A 26631-nucleotide genomic window follows, 5' to 3' on the forward strand; every position below is an offset into this window, starting at 1 on the left:
TGCTTAGGTCCCATGTATAGTGGGGGAGGTCAGATTGACAAAAAACAAACATGAATGCCTTGTAGCGATTTCAAATTTGTATAAAGTTCCTTTTATTAAACGTGTTTGCCTTTGTACAGCTCCCCTGCAATGACCCCCGCCACCCAAAACGTGCCAAAATGTTCAAATGAACTACTGCAGATTCTGCATTCACAGCGTCTACGAGTGTACAAAGTGTTAAAACCAAAAGCCCAGTTAAGCATTTAGAATATCACGTCATGAAGCGTCTCATCTCTTAAAAGTACAACATGGCACTACGTGATTGATACAAAGTGAAACTCCAAAGTAATGGCAGTTGGAGCAAATGCAGCTAAATGCCGTCCCATTCACTTCCATTTCTTTATTTCCCTTAAAAATAATACCGGGGGAGGATGTCCTTTTTATTATAGACAGAAAAAAAAGAAGGAAAAAAAAAGCTTAAACCTTAATTGACGCTAGTCTTAAATATGACACTGAAAAGTCTTATAGTAAAACAAGAGAATGACTTCACCAAATATTGTTGACATTTATACAACGTAACATTTCACCACAAAATATGTCAAAAGCAGGGGTCACCAACACGCTGCCCCCCGGGGACTATATGAGTAGCTCACCGGGCATGGGACATCGTGATTTCCTGGGGAAGAGCTCACACTAATTAGGGTCTTCACATCGATGAATATAATCCATTATTAAAAACACTGTCTAATGAAAGGTAATTTGAGCACGTTTTGTTATTTCAAGCGTATCAAACCCTTTGTATGACTCCGTAGCTCTCAGATTCCAAAAGGTTGGTGGCCCCTGCTCAAAAGGATTCAAATCGTGATGTTTACCATTCCATATCTTGTATTCGTCTCAAATATAAAAGTGAACACCTCCAGTGTTGCGCTCTTCGGCACATGTTTAATCTCAAGTGAAAGTCAATTGCCACGACGCCGAATGCTCCGTAAGGCACTACGAGAGGAAAGGGAACCTCGAGAAGTCCTGCGGCGTCACGGCCGTGTGTTTTTGTGACGGGCCTTGCAAAAAAAAACGCCGCCTGCTGTCCACCGCGGTGGCGGAAGTGTCACGGTGGTCGTTCCCATCCGGATGCAAATTTGCCACCTTTTGTTTCCTCTGCAAAACGCAAAAGATGTGCATTAGGTTTAGAGCCCACACTTTGAAAAACGCCGACGGTTGAAGGCCGTACGTACCCTTTAGATTTTGACACTCTCCGTCCCGTACACATTGTAGCCTTCACGGTACGTGGCAAAATTCTGGGTGTTCACTGGAGGGGCTGGTTTGAAATTTTGGGCGTTCTTTGCCAGTTTGAGTCTTTTGGTCTCTTGCCGAGACTTGTAGCAAAACTCTATGAGGGCCACGGTCATAGCTAGGCCCAGCCCCCCCACCAGAATATAGAAGACCCCTGCCACATTGCTCAGGCTTAGTGCACTTGTCTTGTCCTGGGGGAGGTAAAGACCACCGTTAAGGCTTTTTTGGAACTGGCGCTGTGAGGCTGCAAAGCTAACTGTCACATCCTAGCGGACTCTGACTAAACCCCCTTCAGGAGGCTAATTGGAGCAAAGTAACAGCTAGGAAGGTGAATGCAGACAAGTCTAAACGGATCCTACTTTATACTTCATAAGAGGAAGGCGGTCGTGGTCGTACAGGTCTACTATGTTAAACCCTCATTTACTTGAACTACCTCAAACGTGTTCCATTTGCCATTTTGCTGCTATTAAACGCCAAACAATTTATATTGAAAGCAATTTATGTGAGTTTCCCCATTTGCAATGTTAACCCGTGGTACTTTTATCATACAAATATGCATTTCCTTATTTCTACATTGTTAGAACTAAAGCTGTAACATGAGTATTTCATTAATGTGGGGAAAACATATGTGATATATCTATTACATCATAACTATTCCCTGTGACATGACTATTTCACAAATGAATGGGAGAAATCATTATTACAACAATTATTGAATCACTGTTCATTAAATGGGATGAAATATGAGCTCATTGGCTTATTACTACTTTATTACATAATTATTACATGCTGTTTCACAAATGAAAGGGAGAAAATAGCTGATATTGATATGATTTTACATTATTACAACGATTAGTTGCAAGGAGATAAGGTTGGCTTATTACGACCTTATTACATAGTTATGACAACTAGTAACTGCAAAATGACTATTTCATTAATAAATTGGGAAAAATATACGAGCTCATTCCTATGTTACTACATGTTTCAGCTGTTTCCGACTGAGAGCACTTGGAACAGTGCTGGTTTATTCCTACTTTTGTTTCTCACCGAGACAGTCTCGCAAAAAAAACAACAACTTGACTCTTAAGACACCCCTTCCAGGTCAAAGCGGAATCTAAGAGTCAGCTGGGACTTTGTCAGGAAGTGAGAAAACAAGGCGGTGACTTGAGCTTGCAAACGCAAACACCAATAAATTCCATTTCAATAGCAGCCTGGATGATTAAATAGCAGCAGGATGGTGTCATTCAAACGTTGCTTGATGGCATGAGTTCAAAAAGCTGCGCGTTGTTCATGCTGGAACGCAATTAAAAAATCGTTAACTTCTACATGCATGAATCATGATCATCCACACAGCAAGTGTGTGCAAGGTGAGGTCGATGTAAGAATGTCTCATCGTGAGGTTGCAGCTACGATGTCATAGATGCAGATATGAACAAGTAGGCCACAATGCACTGCTTTTGGCAATCAGTAGAAAAAGACCTGCAGCGACTGACCTTACTTCCCGAGTCCTTGGTTCCACATTCACCTTTATCGTACCACCATTTGTTTTTCAGCTTGTCTAAGATGCCTTGTTCACTGAGTTTCAATACTGCAAGGTTTACTGGAGTTCTTCACGTGGGAAATAACATAAATAACATTTGATTATGTTATTTTATGTTATTCAACTCTTGTCAACTACTTGATACTGTGCAAAGCGATCACAAGTAGGGTGCTGGCCAAGACATGACAGGTAGCAAGCAACACTAGATCGAGAAATACATGTCAGTACACAAGATAGGTATGACCTGAGCCTACGTTCCCTAGCGTGCCAGACCCTACCCGTATCGCTTTGAGTAATCGGCACACGCTGAGCACGAGGCTAAAGTTTGCGGGGTGAGGACGCTTGCTGCTCTTTGGCTTGCGCACAACGAGATGCGCGTTCAAAGCTGACGGCTCTTTATGGCCGCCGGCAAGCCGGATCAAACGGGAACCCTTCGTTGACTAACGAATAAACATCTCGGACGGTCATGTAAGGCTTGGTGGGCCTTTGGGGTGAAATTCTAGATTGAACTCAAAATGCACAATAACCTTTACGGGTGGACTTATTTGACCTCTGAACTGCGTCCAATCGGTCGACGATTCGGTACTTTTTGCACAACTTGCTGAAAATTGCCAACTTTTAATGCCTTTCTGTGACTCCTCCAGTCCCTCTCTTTGCTAACGACAGAAACGGTGGCAACGGCGGTTTATTAAGCAATCGTAAAGCAAACAGCAGATCGCTCATTTCCATTTCGCTCATTCGTTGCGTTCCAAGATTTCATTTTTCTTTCCTTTGCCAGGTGTTTGTCATTCATCCTGTATTGACGCCCCGCATTATTCAGTAAACTCCATGTAACCACAAAAGGTGGTGACATTTGGGCTGTTGAAATCACCGTATTTGACGCGGGTCATTTATTGGTCGATTCATACATTTTATCGTACGGTTCCTTGTTAGCGACCAGCAAGCAGTGCAAAACGTATCGACACATTGTACAGTTGGACGTGCTTTCCAAAGTTTCGACAAGTCCAAATTCCGAGTCCGAGGTTTGTCCTGAAATTTCACACCAAAGATAAATATGCCGCAAATGTTCCCTTCCCCGTCTTTTAAGTTTCCTTGATTGCAAGAATTTTCGCCTTATTTCCGTCTTTCAGAAAGGACGCGGTGTTTGTAATCTGACAGCGTCAAATATATTGCATTCACCATTGTGTGACTTGCACTCACACGCATGCACATTGCTCATCGCGCATGTAATTAACTGCAGAGCGCTTTGAAATGGAAAAGAAAGCCTTGATAGGTGGTTTGGGGGCGTTTCCTTTATAGTTAGTTTTTATTTCCTTTTGATTTTCATTCATTCATTTCATTTAGGTTTAATTAATTTTTAGAGAAGGTTTGTTCGTTTTTGTTGTAATATTTTTGGGGAAAATGCTTTATTTTAGTTTAATTTTTATTCTGTGTTTTTTTTTTAAATATATGGAGTATTTCTCAAGTGCTTTATTTAGATTTAAAAAATCATCAGTTAATAAAGTCAGTTCCTATTATATTAATCGACTAGTCAAAAACCAACGACATTTTGGCTATTTTAATTATAGTTACCGGTAGTTTTAAGGTGAAGTTAGTTTTTGTTTTGTTTAAAAAAAAAGCTTTTATTTCTTTTAATTTCATTAATTTCCCTCCCCCAATTTTAGTTAGTTTTTGTGAACTATAATAACCTTGATAGGTACAGCATGTGAGTTCAGGACAACATTTTATTGCCATTTTAGTAAAGGTGGCTTCTACCCGTACTTTTGTCCGTCAACATTTATTTGTGTCTGTTTATTAAATTAGAATGATCATATTTTATCTTCCCCTATACACAAATTGGGCCATTGAGGGTGTAGTGGTTCACAAAGCTGACCTCGTGTTTACAACTGATAACTGATTAATATCGTCATGGCAACACAAATTCCGTACCACCCCTCTCTACCATGTTCAGAATGAAATGAAGTCATTTGTACCCACTCTGCAGGGTTACTCAATATTATTTGCAATAGTATAACGATTCACAATGCAGTATTAAGAGAGTACACCAGAAATCCCACAGTGGTGATCGTAAACATTTTTTTTTTTTTTTTTTTTACATACGAATAAGAGAGGTACGCTTTGAAAGACTTAATTCAACATCTCACCCTTCAGTTTGTCTGCAAGGCAACAAAATACCAACTGAAAATGTTGACAGTGCAGCACATGAACATACGGACACACATGCAATACTGCATTATCAAATTACATCACACCATGATGTAAACATTTCCGTGCATCTGATTGGAATTTACTTTCTGTAAATGTAAACGTGACTGATTAGATGTTGCCATAAATGTTCTTTTTCTCAAGTGCTTGTTTGTGTACAATATATTTCCACCTGGCTGTCTGATTATCCACACGGGCATTTCTGAAAGTGAAACAAGGGCGACAAAAAGGTGGCGGCAGCTTGTCTACTGTGTGTCCGAGCGGCGGATGGAGGCGCGTTGCAGGCTTGGGGGGGACGACTCGCTTTGAAGCCGCAATTCCCCCCCCGCCGCCCCTTCGTGAGTATCCGTTTCGCGCTCAGCCGGGAGACGAGAGCACGACATCTCCTCTTTCCCAATTTGACTCTGTGACGTTGTGCTGCAAGCTGAAAGAAAGGCAGTGAGTAGCAAAGATGGATGCACCGTGTGACTATTGTGGCTCATCGTCAGGGGCCTCATTGGTGAGCAAAAAAAAAAAAAAAAAAAAAAAGCACGTGCACATACAATGTGGAAACTTGCACATTCTGGCAATGGAAATTTCCAGAAGACAATACTGCGCAAAAAGTCCAAGGCCGTCATTGCATTTTGTTGTTTGAGAAATTCTATTATAATATTTGTCAATCTCTGTATCACATATTCTAAATGGTCTTTTTTTTTTTTTTTTTTTTTTTTTTTTTTTGGGTGTCAGCATTTTTACAAAGTTAGTCAAAGACGTCAAAATGACTGTTCCGAAAAGGGTACAAAAACAACAAATTGCCACTTTTGGCTTTTGCACAGTACCGCATTTATATACACGCACACACCAAAGAGTCAACTAGACAGCGATGTGCTGGTGTAAGTGCCACAAATGGGGCCCCTGGTGTCTTCCCGCAGGGTTTGCGCCGCATGGGGTCGACCCGACGAAACGCGATGGTCCCTTATTTGTCTGTTTAGAATTCTCACGTTTGCCTGTGATGCTTCATCCCCTCAAGACAACGCTGTTCCCTGAGCCTGCGCTGTCGCGCCCGCCGGGGAGCGCACATTTGGAGCTTTGGAATATTCACCAAACTTTTCAACGTTGGCATGTGGTTAGAAAAAGCAGGCATGGTAAATGCTCCCCCGTCTTCCCTAGCCACAGGCCAAAAAAAAAAAAAAAAGTCACGCATCACTCCTTTTGGGATTCTTTACAAATGGATTGCGCTCCATTAGCCAAGGAAAGGGTTCCCGGTCGATCTCAGCGGCAGAAAATAAAGAGAAGTGAGGAAAAATGTTCATCCGGAATGAGGCCAACGTTGACTTTGGAGCGGCGTCAGCCTTGCCGATTACTCTGTTTTAGGACACCCGACTTTGGTGACATTGAGGCTGACCTTAGAGTCACCTCCCCCGCTGCCGCACTCTCCTTTGTCGTACCACCATTTGTTTTTCAATTTGTCCAAGAGGCCTTGCTCATTCAGTTTTAACACTGCCAGGTTAACAGCATTTCTTGAAACGATAAAACATAACTTGTAAGAAAAGGAACAGGTCCGTGAGAAATCTAATAGCGGGAATAGTAATAATAGTCGTGTTAAAGATCAGTGGGAGCAACGGAGGGACAAATTGGTTGGAGAATTTGCAATTGAGGGGAAAGGGTGAGAGGCACTTTGACATCCATACTTAGAGAGGTGGCATGGAGAGTCACACTGTTTGTACGTGCACGACTCACAGAAAGTTGGAGATATTCAGCTTTCCGGGAGACATTTCTGCATCAGCTTAAAATGCACGAGAACCTTTCCAGGGTGAACTTTGTCTCAAGCTTCTGCAAAATTTTCAATGCACATGTCCTACTGTTCAGTGTTTTTGTGCTTTTTGCACAACTTGCTGCTCTTTAATAAGGAGCTGAACTGCAAAATTCAAACCAAGCATTACACCCATGAAAATGTCCGAGGTAACAACGTTGTGTTTTTTCTCGTACTGCATTAATCGTCATCGGCTCTGTGCTTCAGGCGTCGTTTTATTTGTGCCTAAAATGGCTGCCAAATTCCACTATGTGATGCGATTCAGCATTTATTTTAGCTTGGATGCCTTTGCATCTTCATGTTCAAGTTAATGTTATTTATTAGGGATTGGTGAGTACCTATACCATACCAGGTATCTAAATAGGACCGATACTGGCCTTATTTTAAGGTAGCGGGGCACTCTTGGAGGCTGCCGGTATCAGCCACCGACACTTAAGACAAAAAAATATTAATAATATTTGGCACTGTGTAAGTCCTCCTCTGCAGTAGATGGCGCTATAAAAGCTCTATAGTCACAATTTTTGGCACTGCATTAAATTAAATTTCATGTATAAAAAGTAATACAGTTATCGTAATCGGCATCGGTGAGTACTCAAAGAGTGCATACTTGTACTGGGATTGGTCTCAAAAAAAGTGTTATTAAGCATACCTAATATTTATTTTATTTAATATCGTTCATGAATTTGGACCTACTACACTTTTCCTGAAAAATGACGCCCCAAAAATGGAGTTAGCACACACTCATTTTAGTGAAATAATGTAAACATCAAACACCTGCTGTGAAAGTTGCCAGTCAGCCCCTTGTTGTGCAAAAGTGCTGCAGCATTGAAGAGTTGGACATGCGCATCCAAAACTTTGGAGCTAACCTATAAAGGTTATCGTACATTTCAGGTTTGTTTTGAAATTTCACCCGAAAGCCCGACATCTCAAACTTTTTGCGAGTTGTGTATTCGGGAAGTGTGCGGGATGAGGACGACCATTGTTGGATTAGCAGAGAAAACATTCAGCATGCTGCTCAACATTCATCACCGGAAACGTTCTAACTTGCAAATGCACAAATGAAAAAGAGGTCATTCAGAGGTCAATTAGGAAGCAAATGCACTACGGAAACAAGTGGGGAGGGAGAACGAAAGGTGAGGGACATTAAAATGTGAGCAAGAAAGGGAAAGGCGTGACAAAGGAGGCGAGAGACAAAACCAGACGGACAAAAGAAAAGATGGCCGAAGGTGTGGATTGGATTGAAATGACTCATGATGCTCTCCACTCATGAAGGGAAATCGAATGACGGAGTGAGGAAAGGTGACATCAGGGTGGGTGGAATACTATAACAACATGGGGCACATTGTTATATTATCCCACCCACCTTAATGCGGAGCCTTTGGGTGTGGCCACGCCGTAGCCTTTCGAGTCGAGGTTGCCGCCCACTTTCATGGTGTCGCACGGCTTGCGCTGCTCTATGTACTCATTCATTGTGGACTCCAGGAGAAAGGCGAACTTGCCCTTCGACTTTCGTACCCGGGAGACCCCGTCAGGTGTTGTCTTGGCAAACACTGACGGTTCCGCCGATTTCATGTATGACCACATTTTCTCATAAACGGCTATTTTGGAGCGCTGCATTAGGAGGGAAGGAGACACAACACAGAGTTAGGTTACACATTCTCAAACATTGGCAGCAATACAAAATTGTTTTTTGGGTTTTTTTTTTTTTACAAGAAATATGTGACTAGTATTTTGGGCGCCATTTAAAGGGGAAGTCAACATATTTTTTTCAAGAATGTGAGTTAAGGAGCAAAAGCCACTTGTTTTTAGCCAGCGCTGGCGGCAGCCATTTTGTCACTTCTGTCGACTGAATATGACATCACAACTGCTCACTGAGCATCTGTGATGTCATATTCAGTCGACAGAAGTGACAAAATGGTCGGCCCCAGACATGGCTAAAAACAAGTGGATTTTGCTCCTTAACTCATATTCCATGAATGCAATATTAATCAGAATGCTTTGTTTCAACTAGTTGGCCTGCATAGAATATATTATTGAAAAAAATATGCTTGGGTTGACTTCGCCTTTAAAGGGCGCCCAGAATACCAGTCACATATGATATTATTATATATATCGACAGAAGAGACAAAATGGCCGCCCCCGGAGATTGCTATCAATTAACTATTATTCGACAGACACAGTATTCGTCAGAATGCCTTGTTTCAACAACAACAACAACAACAAAATCTCTTAACATGTTGGAACAGTGGCTGCCATAGTAGAGATTGCATTTTCATGCTCAAAACGGATTACTTATTAAACATGTAAAAGTTACAAATTAACCGTTGTCATTCATTACTGTTTTATCACAAACAAAAATGCTCAATTGACACTGTCAGAAGTATCCATGAAACACTGTTCGTTTTTGTCATTGGAGTGGCGTAGAAGCACATTGCATCCTTCTGAGGATTGTTTCTAATATTTGGACCCTTCGCAGTATGATGCAGTGAATCAGGTGTACTAGAGAGCGTTCAGTGTTAGCCCTGTTTCTGCATGACCGCAGCATCATTCTTAAAACTTGTGCGCAACTGCTATACAGTGGTGTGAATATTCCAACCTAGTACATAACAGTTATCAGCCCCTTGTAAAGCAGTTAATTAGTCCAGTTAGTTGAGCCTTTAAGCCAAGCGGCGAGGCGGAGCGATTGCGGGCCTCGCGCCAGAAGCCTGAGGTCAGACAATCTGGCGGCACAGTACAGATAAATAACAGCCGTGTTTCGACTCGGGAGTAACAGGCGGAAATGACCTCGTCCTTGTCTGATCCCACCAGCAACTCACAGCTTGGAGTCACAAACGCTGTTTTTTTTTTTTCTAATTGAATACATCCAAAGTCATATGACTTGAAAAGATTGCAATAAGGTGAAAAAGCGGCGCGCTCTTCTCCAAAACATGATGTCAGATAGTGGCGGAGAAATAGGAAATCCACTACACTACACTTCATGTTTTTTTTTAGATTTCATTTTAACATCATAAGTGGAATTAGTGGATGGTTATATTTTCAAAACACACACTTCAAAGCGACCTAAAGCTGAGCGAAAAGGACGTGACAAGACAACATGACAAGACGGTTAAAGACGCTGAGCTAATTTAGCATACATGCTAAAGACAAACACATCTTGTCTGTGTTATAACATATGTCTTTAAATACTATAATATCCATTGCCTCATATTGAGTTTCGAAGTCAACTGCAGACAAATCCGAACAGTAGCATTAGCACTGTTGCTAGCGCTAAAACAACAGGTGAGGTGTCCTGACTGGCCCTGTTTCAAGGTCATCATGTGAATGATGTTGCAATAGTGAAGACGTGCATATTCAGAGTTCGGAATGCGCATATTCACCTATTGTGTTTGTTTTTAGTCCAAAACAATCACAAGTATCACTTTGGTACCAGCTTGTGGCATCTTGGTGCCAATGAACTATGATGAAGCGAATAGAGGATCTTAATTGCAGACAAAATGAGTACTTTGGCACCACCTTCTGACATCTTGGTATCAAAGAAATATGTTTGAGTGAGTTGAGGAGTTTCATTTAGACACATATAGTGCTTTGCCGTCATACGTTGACATCTTGGTGCCAAGGAAGTGCTCTGCTACCATCCTTTGGAATTTTGTGGTCAATCAACTATGTTGTAGTGAGTTTAGGAGTTTCAATTGGACAAAAAGCGTGCTTTACCAACATCTACAGACACAAATTCTCACTTATTTTGCTAGAGCTTTTTTAATAGTGGGGTTTTATTGTATACCAAAAACTTTAGAGGTGTTAGTTTAAGGTGAAATGATGACGCATTTTCACTAAGCCATCAAGGGCAATAGAAATGTCATCTATCTATTACTGTCATTGGATAACGTGAACTTCTGCTACACATGACGGGGGAGTGCTGCTGCATTAATGTGACCTTCTGTTTGAGTTGAGTGAAGAAGAAGTGCCTCAGAGGAAAACTTTTCATTAGCTTCTAAATGTCTCGAGGAGGCTGTTTGTCACCGTGCCGCTTACGGCAGGAGCGCCATAACCGAAAGGCAGACGGGCAGAAAAATGACCAAGCTCGGAATCTCTGGAGCATTTCTTTTAGAAGTCATGCTTTTAATGGGAAGAATGCAGGGCACATCACGAAATGATTAAGCCCCTTTTTGTTAGTTCCAAATGCCGTTTGCTATTCCGTGCATATTTAGCGTCGGAAGGACGTGTGAGCTTGATGCTCACCACAGCGACATAAATAATTCACTTCAAACCTAACAGATTGTGAGCTGGGGCGATAGCCTACCATGTGAATCATTCTTGACATATGCACAATTTTCAATCATTACGGTCTTCATGTACTGTAAACATTTCTAATATGACAATAACAGCTGATGACAGTTCTGACTGTCGAGATGACTATTTCCCCCCCTGCATTACATGACGATAAATGCTTGTCAGCAGCAGTTTTTTTAATGCAACTGTACGAAGGTCTGCTCATTACGCAAGTGACGTCCTTCTGAGGCATATCAGAGATGCAGTCATGTCTTAATAAGCACATAACTCAATATATTAGCTGACTCCCTTATACTTATTCCTAATTCAATATAACAGCATGTAGTGAGGAGAAACGCTGTCAGTTACACGCGTATAATGCTAATAATAACAATGTAAATCTGACTCCTTAGCCAAATCTCCAAAAAGATTCTGAAGGATTTTGGAGATGTTCTCCTAAAGAAGCATTAAATGTGATGATTCACCCGAAAGCCTGTCAGATATTCCTCCTCCTCAAATATTACACGGAACATGGCATACAGTAGCTGATGTCCCTTTCGAGAGTTGGATGGATTTGGTATGCTTCTGGATGTTCTGTTTGTACAAAATATATATCTTTAAAACGGAAGTCAACCTAAACATTTTTTTTCCAGAATATGTTCTATGCAGGCCCACTAGTTGAAACACAGCACACCTTTAACTCATTTTTCATATTGATCATAACGCCTTATTTCAACCAGTTGGCCAGCATAGAAGATATTCTTGAAAAAAATATGTTTGGGTTGACTTCCACTTTAATGTAGCCTCTAAATTGAAGAGACAGATGAAGGACAACGTTTTACCATGAATAGATAACAGCTACAAGCAGTCTCTTCCTATTTGAAACAGTTCAGCTCGGGTGAATTCACACTGTCGTTGCAAGCCGTTGCATCTTTTTCCTAAATCTAAGAGACGCAGCGAGGTAGCGGCGACCTTCTTCCACACTAATCATAGCGATTGCTCCATGTCACTGCTTTCAGACCTCAGCTCAGACAACGCTCTCACACTTAGACGCCTTGAATAATGGGCTGCAGAGACACAAATGCTGAGCACACCTTTACTTAGCCACATCCATGCAGACTCGTTGGGTTTCCACTGTTAAATAAACAAGCGCGTTCCCCACAGAAATAACGTTTCCTCCATTGCCTTCTCCCAGGGGGGCTGTGGCTGCTTTTATTGATCCAAGTGGGCTGACAATGTTCCAGTGAATACATTGTAAAAAAAAAAGGAGGGAGAAACATATAGCAATAGTTCTCAAAATGCAGCAACTATCAATCTAATGAGACATCATTTTGTATGTATTGCAGGTAGGTAACATCTCAGGCTAGGGCTAAAAATAGACTCAGCTCAGAGTTGGATACCAGACTGCAAAGAGGTTTCCATGGTGCTGTTTTGTGACATAACAGCTCACACAACATAACATATCATGACACACAGATATTGTGTTCCACTTCCCACTTCATCAAATTGCTGCACAAAATAACAAGAACACAGAAGTCATCAAGTCATGAAGATGGACACTCACTGGCTATTATGCCTATTACACATTTAAAGAGCAAGTCAACCCCCCAAAATGATTGACTTAAAATGTTCTATGCAGCCCGACTAGTGTAAACTTGATATTCTGATTAATATTGTCTTTGTGGAATATGAAGTAAAACAGCAAAATCCACCTGTTTTTATCCATACCAGGAGGCGGCCATTTTGTCACTTGTAGTCGACTGAAAATGACATCACAGTTGCTCAGGTAACAACCAATCACGACTCAGCTTCAGAAAGCAAGCGAGCTGCGGTTGGTTGGTCCTAGTTCGTGTGTATAATCATTGACCACAATATCCTCTGGGTCTTGAAAATGTCCAAATGCGCCAAAATGGCTGGCAGTGAATGAGATGACATACTTCGTCCACATTCGATGGCTTGGATAAAAAAAGTGGCGCTCATCTGTCAAGGATACCCAAATCTGAATTCCCCACATTTTTTTTTCATTTGCAGCTCTTTTGTATTGTTGCAAAACGTTTCTGCACATTCTCAAACGTGCCACTTTCATTTTTAAAAACCTTCTTATGTGTAAATTTAATTTCATAGCCTACTGAGTGGGTTACACAATCTAATTGGATTCTATACGCCCGTTTCAAAACATGGAAGATTACCATCTCCGTAAGAAGAGAATATTTAATAACGCTCTTGTATTGGATCTCATGAGAGTTTTACAAAATGACATTAGGTCACTGTGGAAAACAAAAAAAGGCAAGAATAGGCAAGTTGAAAATCCTATACGTGATGTTATTGATTAGTACATAGCTTAGTTTAGCAGATGCAAGTCAGTTGATCGACTCCAGCACTCACCCGAAAGAACTCCTTTGTGGAGCCTGAGTCTAACGTCCCATAGGCGATTTCTGTCTGCTTGGCCAGGTCCTCGGCACTCTCGATGGGGGAAACCATCCTCTCCACGGTGAGGAAGGCCGCCAGGTTGGCCGTGTAGGAGGAGATGATGATGAGGGTGAAGAACCACCACACTCCTCCGACTATGCGGCCTGAGAGTGACCTGGCAAGAGGAAGCAGAGCGGATAGCAGCCGTAAGAGCGGCGAGACGCGGCCATGGTTTCGCTTGAACTCCTTTAACAGACAATAGAGGTATACATAGTTTTATTTTTATTTTATTTTTTTAGTTTTCATTGGATTCAATGATATGGCCTGGTTGACTATTTTGGTGTTCAAATATACAATCATGTTTGATTATCCTTTATTTTATGTGTCAGAATTTTGTTGAATTGTGACATCATAATTTACATACTTCATGCGCTACATGCGCTAATTGCCCAAGTCGAATTCTGCAGCTTGGTGATGAAGTGCCGCTTCCACCAGCGAAAATACAATCAAATCTTTATGGGCGTTTGCTATAGCCAATGGTGGCTTCGCATAAGCGCTATTCATTTGCAGTCTGGACATAGACACAGAGGTTGACAGCTACTGCTCTGGAGGAAGAATCAATAAAGCCTCAAAAAGTTGCTAAATTTGTTACTTGACATTTTTGAGGAAATAGTTGTTAACTCATTCACCGCCAGACATTTTCAGACCCTTTTTTACCCTAATGTGTGAAAACATTGGAAAATGAATGAGTTAAAGGTGTCAGAATTGCTTCACAGATGCCTATCTAGGCCCCTGGTCGTCATGGTAACAAAAGTTGTACTCAGCATTTGTATGAGGCAGAACCACTGGCAAAAATCAGTGATTTTGCAAGTGGATGCTAAGTGTGATCTTTGTGTATTTTGACAGGTAAGTGCCATTTTAAAGACACATGGATTTTTTTTTTTAATTTTGAAAAAAGGCATAATGTATCTTGTTTACATCTCACACTGTATATCCGTCTCATTGCAGCTCCATTTAAGTCCTGTAGGTGTCACTAGTGTGCGTTTCAAATTGTTGTCAACAGTCAACAAACAGAAGAAGTCCAAGTTAAGGTCTGTGGACTCTGAATGCCAACGCTAAATTAAGACCATTCACAATATGATTTAAAGTGGGGAGACTCGAAATCGGCCTGGAATTCCCACAACAAATTCAAAGGCGATGCCACGGTATTGTCGGAGGGTCGTTGCACTTACAAAGCTGCCATTGGAATTGCGCTGGCGTCATCGCCGCTCACATCAACATATACAGTATTTTCTGGCTATGCTGTGACATGCTGTGATGCAATAGCCAGCAATAATAATCGTACTTTCTTTGCTCAGCCACAGCACCTTTGCGCAACCACCATTTCATCTTTCACTATTGAAGCTGCTGATTGTGTACTCGCTTGAAATAGTATTGCTGCTACATGGCTCACTCTGTTTATTGTCAGAATAATCCATCTGTGATCTTTGAGAATCCTTTGCGGAAGAGGTCGGAGTGGGTGGAGTCATGGATGGTTGACCTGACTTGGATGGCCAGCGTGCTGGCAAAACACATGGTGTAGTCACTTGAAGGCACTTCACCAGTTCAAGGCGACGATGGCTTTTTCCACATGAAATGCGTTATATGCACCGAGTTGATGAGCGTAAAATGGGACATGCAGCAAAAACGCGGTAGCCCTCCAAGAGTCATGAGGAATTAGTCGGACTTTGCAATGAAATGAGCCCTGTGCATTTTACAGCCCTCAGCATGGTGAATATAAGTTATTTTGCGGATGCATTGGGCAGTGCTGCTGAAATGCGGCTTGAAATCCGACAGAGGCAGAGGGTGTGACCGGGTTAAGTAAGAAAATGACGTTAGTACTGGGGACGGAGCCCAAAATAACCTATATGCACCATGGCAGGATGGAGATGTATGTAAGGGACTCTAAAATGCAAAGAGATGATGAGAGGCGGCGGAAAGGGAAGGCGACGACCAACCTTGGCGAGATATCGCATCCTTGCTGCATGAAGGCACCCAGCGAGAACCACAGGCTATTAAAAATGCCAAAGTCGTTGGGCGGGTCGGGGGGGCTCTGAGGGTCTTTGGCCTCATCGTTCTCATCCAGATGCCACTCGTAAGGACTGAAGCGGCTCACCAGGAACAGCACCACGCTCACGCCGATATAGGCGAACACTATACACATCCAAATCTCATAGGCCAGCGGGTCCAGGAAGGAAAAGACGCCGGGCTTGGACTTTTGGGGCTTCTTTATCATAATGGAGATGCCCAAGCTCATAAAGGGCTTGGAGAAGTCTATCACTTCTTCTCGTACCAGCGTTATAGTGAGAGGAGCCACTGCTATGTCTGCTCTCTGTGGAAGCGGGAACAGGCACATTTGCACGTTAGAGCAAATCATAAGACAAACAACATGATATTGAAGTGGCACTTGACTAATAAGCAGGGCCGGAGTGGGTCGTCTGGCTAACCGGGCCATTCCCCGGTGGGCTGGGCTGCTATATGCGTTGCTCGGGGCCGGAACAATTTCCTTCGGCCCGCGGTTCTGTTTGGAAATCATCCGATAAAGTGTGTTTGCAACAAACTAAGTAGTGCACGAGAAGTGGCGTGAAATAAATTTCAAGTAAGAACGCTGGCAGGAAGCGCCGCGTTAGCTGCCTAAATGTTGCTGCTTTTTGTCAATTTCAGCTTTTTATGTTCTCATACACGTTTAAATAAACACTGGTCGTCATCTTCTACGAACATTCCATTGTAATCTCATTTTTTTTTAATCAAATACAATATGAATATAGATGTTGGAGGGAATGGTAAACTATTTGAGATTGATACAATCATCTTCAATCTTCAATAAAACGTTGTGGACTAAAGTGGGCCTGCAAATACGTCGCACTCCGGCCCCGCTAATAGGCAAACATGCATACAGTAGACGACTTTCATGTCAATTCATGCATAAAGCAGTTTGGAGGATTGCGGGCGCTGAGAACATTCTGCAAAAGCTGGAGAAAATGATGTCTCTCTCGGTAAGATGAGTCACCAGTATTTGTGTTTGTTGGTGTCTTTGTCTTGATCCAACTCGGCAGTATGAATCAAGTAAGAGGGTTGGAAGGCAGGGGTGGAAGCGCTTATGTGGGCAGTCCTTGAAATGTGACTCAGCCTGTACATTCACCTCTACTCGAACCCCCGGCAATCACACTTACACAGTTTACACAAAGCAAGCGGAGGAAGTTACACAAAAGCATTCGCATCTTGTTTTCAAGTAGAAGCTGTGGCAGCCAAGGGTTGCCCTGAATATTACAAATTGTGATACTTTCAGAAGTGCAGTTGCTCTGCTAAAGAGTCATTGACCTGCGTTGATGCAGTACTTCAGCGGACTTCACATGGCCTGCGAGCATTTCTGTCTAATTCTCATGTGCTGGCTTTTGCTTCATATTCGAGCAGGCCAAAATATTGTTCAAGGAAATTCAAAACAACATTTTGGCAATTTTACAACAAGTGCGGTTTTGTTTCACATGCGCACGTTAAAGTGGAACATCCGAGACTGAATGACCCTGAAGTACATTTCACAAGTCGCTCAAAATGTTGGCAAAAATCCACCTTGAAAGTGACATAAAACCACTCTCAAAATTAACACTACGGTCAAGAGTGTTCAAATGTTATTTTGAATATCCCATTTGACCCCTGAAATGGAATAGTTCCATTATTCGCACTGGGGCGAGCATTTCATACCAACTTGATCAAGTTCAGAGGTTCCACTGTATTTATATGAAAAATGGTTTCAATCAAACTTGATGATAACTCTCAAACACAATATTTCCCAACATTTAATGAGTCGAGACACATGTTTGAGAATAGAAAAATCTCATCGCAGACCATCCCAAAAAAAAAAAAGTCACATAAAGTGTATATACTGAAATAATAATGAAGTCATCTCAATTTAATCGCAAATGGACTGCGTGTCGATTCTGGATGAATGCCAACAGGTGCATCCACAGATTCGTTGTATCTTCTGCCCTCTAATGTAAGAGCATTTAATTGTTCTGCCTGTCACTATACATCATTGGCATAGAGAGATGAACAATAATACATTATTTGTAGAAAATAAATAATCATTTTTGGACAAATGAAATAAAATTAGATCATTTTCCGGTGATCTCTGATGGCCCACCCGAGTGCCCCGACCCAGTGTTTGGGAATCGCTTCTCTAAATTAGTCAAGTACATTGAACTGATACTCACCCCATAAACCAGTTCACCCACCATCCCGTTCCACGTCTTGGTCTCCGGATCTCTGGCTCCGTACTTCCCATCCGGAACTACCGACAGCTTATATTTGATCCCCACGTGCTTTGCAATTTCAGACGCTAAATCGACACAGTAGCCTTCATATCTGTCATTCCCGTCCATCTGCATATAGTTTTTCTTGTACATCACATATGGCGCTTCCTGTTAATCAGACACAGTTTTGAGTCCATGGTGAAGAGATCACACACGTTTGGACCTCAGCGGTCACACAGAGGCATGCACGCATGCCGCAGGGGGGACAGCAAGCAGACACACGTTGTGGACAACGATCACACAGCATCAACTCACAGCCACGCGACGTGGGGAGGGAGGGGGGGGGGCTTTTTTGGGGAGGGGGGCGGGGGGGGTAGGGGGTTCAACACACACCAAAATAAAGCGGGCCGCTGCTGCAGTAAAGAGGCCAAGTGGGCCAGCAGAAAGAGTAGCGCATGAAGCAGGAAATCAGGGCTCCCTCATACGAACCTCATACTTAAGCTACAACTTTGTGGGAGGGCGGGGCTGGGTTTGGATTGTGCGTGCGTGCATTGTATCAGCATGGCACATGGGGGGGGGGGGCGGGGTTGGGGGAAAGCTGAACAGAGCACTTTTTCCAGTTCATAAAGTAAACGTCAGTGACAGAAGAGACATTGCAGACACTCAAGGTCCAATATCACAATAGACGGCATAAGAGGCCAATTTATTTGTCAAACAGCATCGGACAAGAAACCACTCACTGGCTTGGGTCCATCGTTATACTGCCGTATCACCTTCAGTATTTCATGACTCAGTGCTCGGAGGAAATGGCTTTCTCATTCTTTGTTTTATGCGTTCAACTTCCTTCCTTTAGTTATGGAAAACTCGGAAAGCAGAGAAACGATCACTTCCTGTTTCATTTGGAACTTTTCGCTCCATGTTATAGGACCGGACAACTGAAATCCGTTGGACAGTGTCTGTTTAAAATTGTCATTTATATATACAGTGTGTATATATACATGTATATGCCAGGTCATCATTGTAAATAATGGTTAAATAAAAATAAATATACAGTATGATATGACCCTTTAGTGACATAGTTGTTCTTTTCTTCCGAAAGAGGTTATTTCTGTTTGTGTGCAACAACCTGGTACTTCATTTTTTAAAAATGTTTTCCCCTGAAGGGCATGGATGGCTGAGCATTTTGTTATGAGTATCCAGGGTCTAACATTACAATACTAAACCACGGTTTTCCCGGATCTGATCCAGATTGTGTCATTTGACAGCCATTTAAATTGAACATGGGAAAATCCCATTGGACAAGGTCAGGTACTAATATACGCCAGTCAAATCTCATCAGATCAGGTGGTCATTTGTTGCTGATAATAATTGTTTAAAGGAAAATCAGGTTTTACCCAGAATTATGATGATACCTTCTTGGGGGGATGTCAGAAAGGAAGATTATAAATGAGATGACTGATTTAAAAAAAAAAAAAAAAAAAAAAAAACAACGGAAAGATGGACAGTGAGGAAAATAATGCATTGACGTTTCACATTGTGACTTTGTGAGAACATGTTCTGAATTTGCCTAGGATGCAAACATAATAGACAAAGTCAGAAGTAAGACGAGGCCAGGATTTTAAATGTAAGATAAGGCGCACCTTATTTTACATTTAAAGGGCCTGATGATTCCACACTTGCTGTGACTCGATCTCTACTGAGAACCCAAGAACTACTTTCACTCTTGAGGTACTCAACTTACCGAACCTGAAGCACATTTTGGGGCTCATTAAGGAGATAAGCAACCAAGGGCGGCTTGCCTTTGGTTGTTTATGTCCTCTCAAATAAGCTGCTTCGACGCTCTGTCACTGACCGCTTTACTCCATGAGACGGAAACACTGTTACTTACGTACGCACTGAGTGTGAATAGGTGTGTATCTCTATTGTTATCGTTACCAATGCCGTTATTGTGATGTCACTACTACAACAGCCCACTGGAATATAACAAAACCAAAATGCTTTGACACCCACACGGATACAGTTGAAACACTCTTTGTGAGTCGACTGTTTCAACATGTAGTGAGTGGATGGAAAGCAACTCAAAAGAAAATAGTTCTACCCTCCCAGGACAGATTGCAACAATGGACACCTTGACCTTGAGTGGCAGAAATCTTGAGGTGAAACACTTAAAACCTGCTCGAGAGTGTACCATAATAGTAGTGACCACAATTGTTCGGTTTTCCACAGAAGACGACTCGTTGGTGACCTGCTGATCCATTATATATACAAATTTTTCATATTCATTCCAGTAGCCGATCTGAAAAAACAACACAGATGGTGACAGTTATTACAAGAAGAAGAAAGACACCATACAACTCCTTGCTAGTTGGGGGATAAAATATCAATATCTTCTTATTGCACTATTGCACTAACAGTGGTCCGGGCCCACACAGAAATAAATAAAAATAATATGTTGTCACCCGGGCGGGATTTTTTGCCAGCACCCCACAACGCCTACAACGAATGCCTATGTTCCAAACGGGAATGGACGTTTATCGCACGGGAGGGAAAATTCATCTGAACGAACACTCAGGCCCCCATTACTGATGTGTATCATGTATATAAAGATATACTTTTTCCAAAGTCCAAGTCACATCTGCCATTAAAACTATAAATTATACACCCCTAATGTTTTTGTTAATATTTCAAAATAGCTATTTTTTCTGTAATTCTGCTCACAATCTTGAAATGTAACAATATTTGAATGGTAAAGTAAGAACAAAGTGTATTTTACATTGTGTTGTATTTCTATGCTGTAAGTGCAAGAAGACTTTCCTCGAAGTTTTCACTTCTTCAGTTGCATCGATATTGTGGGCTCATGTGGATAGTATTTTTCCAATACGCGGATTCTGGTGATACTATTGTTAGGGCTGGCACAATATGGTGATCATATCGTTATAAAGTGAGCTAGTTTGTGGTGCGCTCACTTCACCTAGGCCCCGCTTCAGCTGAGTGGGAGGAAGCTATTCGCGGCTCTGCAAATCTTCTTTTACATAACCAGAAAGCAGCATGGGTCGAGTAAGACAAACTTCATGTTTTCCTGCTCTAATAATACAACACACACACACTTCAGTAGGGTGTGATATAACACCAACGAAGCTGTCTGCTTTATTCCACTCATGCTACGTTGTGGGTTTGGAAGGTGTGTTATCTGGTGCTATCAAAGTCCAAATTCTATTTTATGAGCTATTTTACCTGCACCAATGAGGGTATGTTTTCATCTGCATGGGATTTTTGTTTTAGTGAAAATTCCTTTTATCTTGAGTTCAACTTTCTCATTTCTTTATGATGGTTGGTTAGTGTGTGCTCACGATAATTTGCCCATTCCATTTTGGTGGGATTACAAAAATTATACTTTATATTGGGCATAAAGTTGAAAATATGTTTGATCAAAATACAACATTGAAAAAAACAATTCAACGTGTTCAGACACTTGCAGTCGGTTACAAAATACAAATAAGTACATATATTGTTTTACTTCACTAAAGCATACGTATCTCTACGTACATAAGCATACACACGAAACTCGCATCTTACCTGGTCGTTGACGTGCGAGTTCTGAAGTCCGCTTAAACGTTTAAAAACATTAAAACGTACACATACAACATATAGTGATGACTGAGAAAAGCTAAATCGGAGCTGGTTAAATCATCCAAATAACTCTCCCTTTTGTTTAGCTTTAATGAAATAGAGGTGATTTATTTGTCTTCCTAAAAATAGATACATTAATAAATAGTCCAGACTATTAAATTATGGAAATGTGTATTTTATAATAAAGTGGTCCTTCTTTGTTTTCATAGACATTGTGATGATTTTCTTCCGTTATACCGATTATTGCATAATTGCTGCATGAGTAAAATATCAAAATAAAATCTTATTGCATGTTACACTATGACTGACACCTCTAGTTTTTTATAAAGGCGTACATGTAGTGTTGATACAAAAATCACCATCAATGTGTATTTAAAAAAAGGAGAGTTAATCCATTCCTTTTCTATACTGCCTATCCTCATTAGGGTGGCGGTGAGCTGGAGCCTATCCTATGGATTAGTTGCCAGTCAAATCACAGGGCAATAGTTACGCTTAAGTATAATCCACAAGTGCTGACAAGCCGAGTTCAAGTCCTTCAAGAGATACACAACATGTCCTTGTCCTTTTAGACGACAACGACATACAGTGTCCAGCTGCTGTTGTGTGGTGACGCACGGTCGATGTCTGACTGTTTGTCACTGTCTCGCCGACAATAAAAGAGTGACAGTTATTGCTTCGTTCGAATCCAAAGTAAATGTTGGCCACGCGTGCACACGGCAGATTTAACAGTCTCCTCAAGGATACTGAGGACAAAGGACGAGAGACTGATGTGCTGCTGGAGCGTTTGTAACTAGGCTATTTCGTGTAGTTGCATTTTAATGGGTCATTTGGTGAGAACAGATGGACATGGTGACAGGATACAGAGTCCTTTGAGAGGAGAGGTCAACCATCTTATCAAAAGTCCAGATGACCTGCTCACTGAGCTCACTTTTTAATATATATGTCACCACGCATTGATGCCCACTGCTAACTGTACGCTTATCATCAAGTTGAAAGGCACTCGAACCTCATGACAGCAAGGTTTAGCAAGCCGAATTGTTGAAAGTCACGTCAACCTTTCATAATGGGACACCAAAAGTGTCAAGAACTTCACACAATTATTGCAGCACATGCGACACAGGCTTCTACTTTGCTTTATGTTGGGATACTAACATTCAACATTTTATCAAATTTTCTTTATACTAGTGTCTGACTACAGGGCATGCTGTAAAAATCCATGCAGTATTAGTCTGCCTTAGCGGCTTTACTCAGGCTGCTAGTTTGCTTTATTTTATCATACCAGCTGCTAAAATGTTAACATCTGATCACTCCTCAATTGAAATTGTAGTCAAATGTCAATTGTAGTAGGCTACAGGGCATAATGTAAAATCTTTAGCAATTTGCATTAGCAAGTTTTCCTCTACTCAATTTGCCATCTCGCTAGGCATTAGCATACCAGCTCAACTCAAATCAACTGAATTTATAAAGCATTTTAAAACAATTACCGCTGCATCCAACGGTGGGGATGCTAGCATTGTTCCTGACTCTGTAGGCTTTAACACTATAGCACCCGTTTAGTGAGGCAGGAGATGTTTAGAATTAACATTATGGGTTGTTAGCATGCTATATGTTAGCATGTTAGGTGTTACAATTGTGAAGAAGAATTTTGTTGGGGCCAAAGTTCAAATAAAATAGTATGACGGGCCAACAGGTTTTTCACAATTGTTGTGTTACAGGTTGGCAGCAAAAACTAACAGTCCCATTGAACATTTTATTCAGATTTTACGCAAGAATACAATTCAGTGACCTCTTAGGTGTCTCGGGAAAACAATTGACGTACCTTCCTAGGGCCTCCTGACTTCATTTCGTACACATCGATCGTGTAGTTAGCTCTTCGCCCGAATGTGTCAAATTGGATGTTTCCTGTCATGCCTTGAACTTGGACCTGGAGAGGAGAAAGGTTGAAAACGTGACTTACATGCATTTGATACTCACTGGCCACAACATTAGGAACACCAGTACTCAAAACTGAACATTGTGATCTATGAACTTGCTGATTTCTTCTAACCAAGATTGAATAATTAAATGTTCATTGTTTGTAAGATTCCTCTTACCGGACAGTTTTTTTTTCCAAGAACATTTTACTTGCTTGTTATTATAACTTGATTTTTTAGGTTTTGTGACTGTTACCGTTACTGGTTATTATTAAGTTCATACAGTAATTCTGTAAGTGGAGGTAATACACTAGTGGATTTTTGTTACGTTTACTTTTTTTCTTGTTTTTTTTTTTTTAACCGGAGTGAAGGAGTGGTATCCTGGCTACACGGTTGTTAAGGTGAAATTGAATTGTAGTGTAGTTTTGCTTTAAATGAAGTTGTTTGACAATGTCAAATTGTCAAAAATCTGAGATGTAGCATTGTTCTTTGCTAACTGATATCACACAACTGTATTTTGTTGCTTAAACATACAGTACTAAGTCAGTGTATGAAAATGCCAAAGTGTGGAACCGTTTGAATTGTGAGAGTTTTATTGTTTCGAGCACTGACAATGAACCTTTGAGATCAGCAAACGCAGCCAAAACAATAAAACAAAATGGGAGTTCTACAGAAATGGGCTTGTGAACGTGCTCACCATTTTCAGAGCTCTCTCTATGTCAATGCCCTGACTCCAGGGCACAGCAGGATTAGCGAGGCAATCGCCTGCACTTCCCCTGCGAGACACGTCCACGCGCTGGCGTCGGAGGTAGCGGAAGGCCTCAGAGATGATGAGGATAGCATCGTGGGTAAGTGCCGATGTGTACTGTGACACACAAGAAACCAATGGGCAGTTATTTTAAAGAGATTTAAAAATAAAAACAACGACAAAAGACTCAGTTTGGCCGCAGCATTCCCAGTTAGGTCTCGTCGACCTTTAGAGGAGTGTTTTTAGCTTCTGGGAATTCTCTTTCATCAAGACGCTCCCAGCGTTGGAGAAACTGCTGCACAATGGCACTCTCTGGGTTGATGATCTGGAAGCCTGTGATGTTGGCTCCACCAGAAAAGACCCTGTCCAAGCTCATGTTGGAAAAACCCTGGAGTTGAAAGAGTACAACTAGCTATTAGCTGCAAAACACATGCTTCAATGCATTATTCAATTTGATTTGGTTTGGATTTTAGCATAAACTTTAAGTGCGCTTGAACAAACCAAGACAGCGTTTCCCAACATTTATTGAGCCAAGGCACATCATTTACATTAGAAAAATGTCATGGCATACCAACAAACAAAAAATATACACCAAATTCCGAAATAATGACGATGACATCTGAATTTACTCGCCAAATCTGTTGAATATGTAGTGAATAAAACATAGTGTATGTACTAAATCAACATGAGCAGTGTCCTGGCTGGTCTACCAAGCAGAAACTACATGTCAGTTAATCTGCCAACAAATTACTGTACTGTACCACATAAGTGCAATGTAGTCCGAGCAACGTTCTTGCCATTTTCTACATGTACCGTACATATTTTCAGTGTGGATCGTTTCTTACCAGGTTGGCAAGAATATAGTGGTATCCTCTGGTGTTTTTGCCCGCAATCACCACCTACAAGGAAGAAATATTCAGTGAGTCACAGCTCCCAACGCTGACAACCGATCAAAGATTGAACAACAAAGACCTTTTAGTTTTAGAACACAAAGACGGAAAGAGCAAAATGAGAGAAAGAAGTGACATTTGCAGGGAAACTTGTGAGCACACTTTCACATGCGAGTGTGTATGTGGGAGACACGGAAAGGCGGCGAGACGCCATGATGACACTGCCTGCTCCTTTCCATTAACTTCAACAAGTGAAATAAGGTCAAAGCTACAGCAAAATTGCCCTCTCGCTCTGCTTCCTCTCCGCAGTGGGTCGCCCCCACCCCCCAACCCCCGTCCCCCTTCCCCAGCCCCTGTGTCACTGCCTCCTAATTAGCACCAAAACTAAACTTCTTCAACAGGCAAAACATCCTTTGCACACATGCTTTTTAACTCCCCATACTGCGACTGTGTCGGTTTCTCTGAACAGAACACAAGCTTAAAAATGGCAGCATGGAGGTGGTGAGTTGTGCTTTTTTCTTCTTCTCCATTTTGCTTTCTGTACACCCCCACAGAGCACAGTCAGGCAATGCAATCATTTCAACTGCCCCAGAGTGTCTTTCGAAGCATATACACAAATTACTCTTCCGCAATTTTCCACAAAATTCTACCCCTTCAAAGATAATACTCAGTTTTGAGTGATACGGTTAGAGAGGTATCAATTTAATGTAATGTTTATTTTTCTTTGTTGTGCTGTAGAATTGCACTCCATTAGACTGATAGTGGCACTGAAAATGGAAAATCTTATTTCGCTACGAGCGGAAACCTCTCTGACTATGATCCAATTCAATTCTGCACAACGGCAAATTAAAATAGAAAATAGATGAATGGGTCGGTTTCACCCAAACGAAAAGAATACCATGCAGTTGGGTACTATATTTTGCACTGCCACAAATAAGGGCGAGCGCATCCGAACATGCGCCCATGGGAGAAGGAGCTGCAGGTGCAGAAGCCCAGCAAGCTGCAAAGCCTGGAGTGGTGTAAGGCTTACAACTCTGTTTGTACACGCTGTTTGTCACCAACACATAACTAGGTCTGTAATGCTCACGCCGCAATTCCAGAAGGAAAAGCTTAAGCTACACACACAGTATGTATATTATTACGTAAGTATTTCTAGTTTGTTTTAACCTCATGCCGATGATAAAATAAATGCAGCATTATCTGACTACGTTTTCTAAACACACACATCCACTCAACAAAATCGATACTGCGAAATCCTGTACACCGTTGTTTAAATTTACACAGAGCAATATCATCATAGAGTCATCCCCAGATCCATCCATCTATTTTTTTATATCGCAGCCACAACCAGAAACAGACAACCATTCATGCTCACGTTCACACTATCACTAAGTGGGGACAAAACCAATCAAAACCATCAGTGGCTTACTATTAATTATGGTATTCTAGATTATTGCTGAGCCCTGTGTCACACAATTAATTGTGAATCATGCATTGCATTACTGTTTTCACGGTTAGGGTCCACTTGCATAGGGGCCAAGTGCAGGGGCAGGATCCATTAAATCCAGCAGACGAAGAAGTGGTGAAAAAGTGTTTGAAAAAATTGTCGTGAAACCGCTTGCAAAATTTAGCTGTGAGTTTAGTGACACTTTGAGTAATTGCAAAAGCAATAATTAT

The 26631-nt window shown here is 41.5% G+C and overlaps 1 protein-coding gene across 6 annotated transcripts in view; it reads right to left on the reverse strand.

The window, feature by feature from the left end:
- Positions 1–68: 68 nt before the first annotated feature.
- The window catches only part of LOC147133219 (glutamate receptor 3), a 56805-nt gene continuing 30242 nt past the window's right edge, over positions 69–26631 (reverse strand). The window contains exons 5-16 of one of the 6 annotated variants that reach the window (XM_086012432.1): positions 24910–24963; positions 24291–24452; positions 24014–24181; positions 23223–23327; positions 19962–20069; positions 17735–17941; positions 15482–15855; positions 13461–13659; positions 8170–8417; positions 2763–2877; positions 1212–1460; positions 69–1134 (exon numbers count right to left, since the gene is read on the reverse strand). In XM_086012432.1, the coding sequence (XP_085868558.1) occupies positions 1215–1460; positions 2763–2877; positions 8170–8417; positions 13461–13659; positions 15482–15855; positions 17735–17941; positions 19962–20069; positions 23223–23327; positions 24014–24181; positions 24291–24452; positions 24910–24963 (1986 nt within the window). In that variant the 3' untranslated portion in view covers positions 69–1134; positions 1212–1214. Of the gene's footprint in view, positions 1135–1211; positions 2878–6398; positions 6514–8169; positions 8418–13460; positions 13660–15481; positions 15856–17734; positions 17942–19961; positions 20070–23222; positions 23328–24013; positions 24182–24290; positions 24453–24909; positions 24964–26631 lie in introns of those variants that run through there. The other 5 variants (XM_086012431.1, XR_015081851.1, XM_086012435.1 and 2 more) reach the window with 5 other exon arrangements.

Source organism: Filicampus tigris, chromosome 17, assembly GCF_054856515.1.
Source record: "Filicampus tigris isolate MCC_2025a chromosome 17, RoL_Ftig_1.0, whole genome shotgun sequence".
NCBI lineage: Eukaryota > Metazoa > Chordata > Actinopteri > Syngnathiformes > Syngnathidae > Filicampus > Filicampus tigris.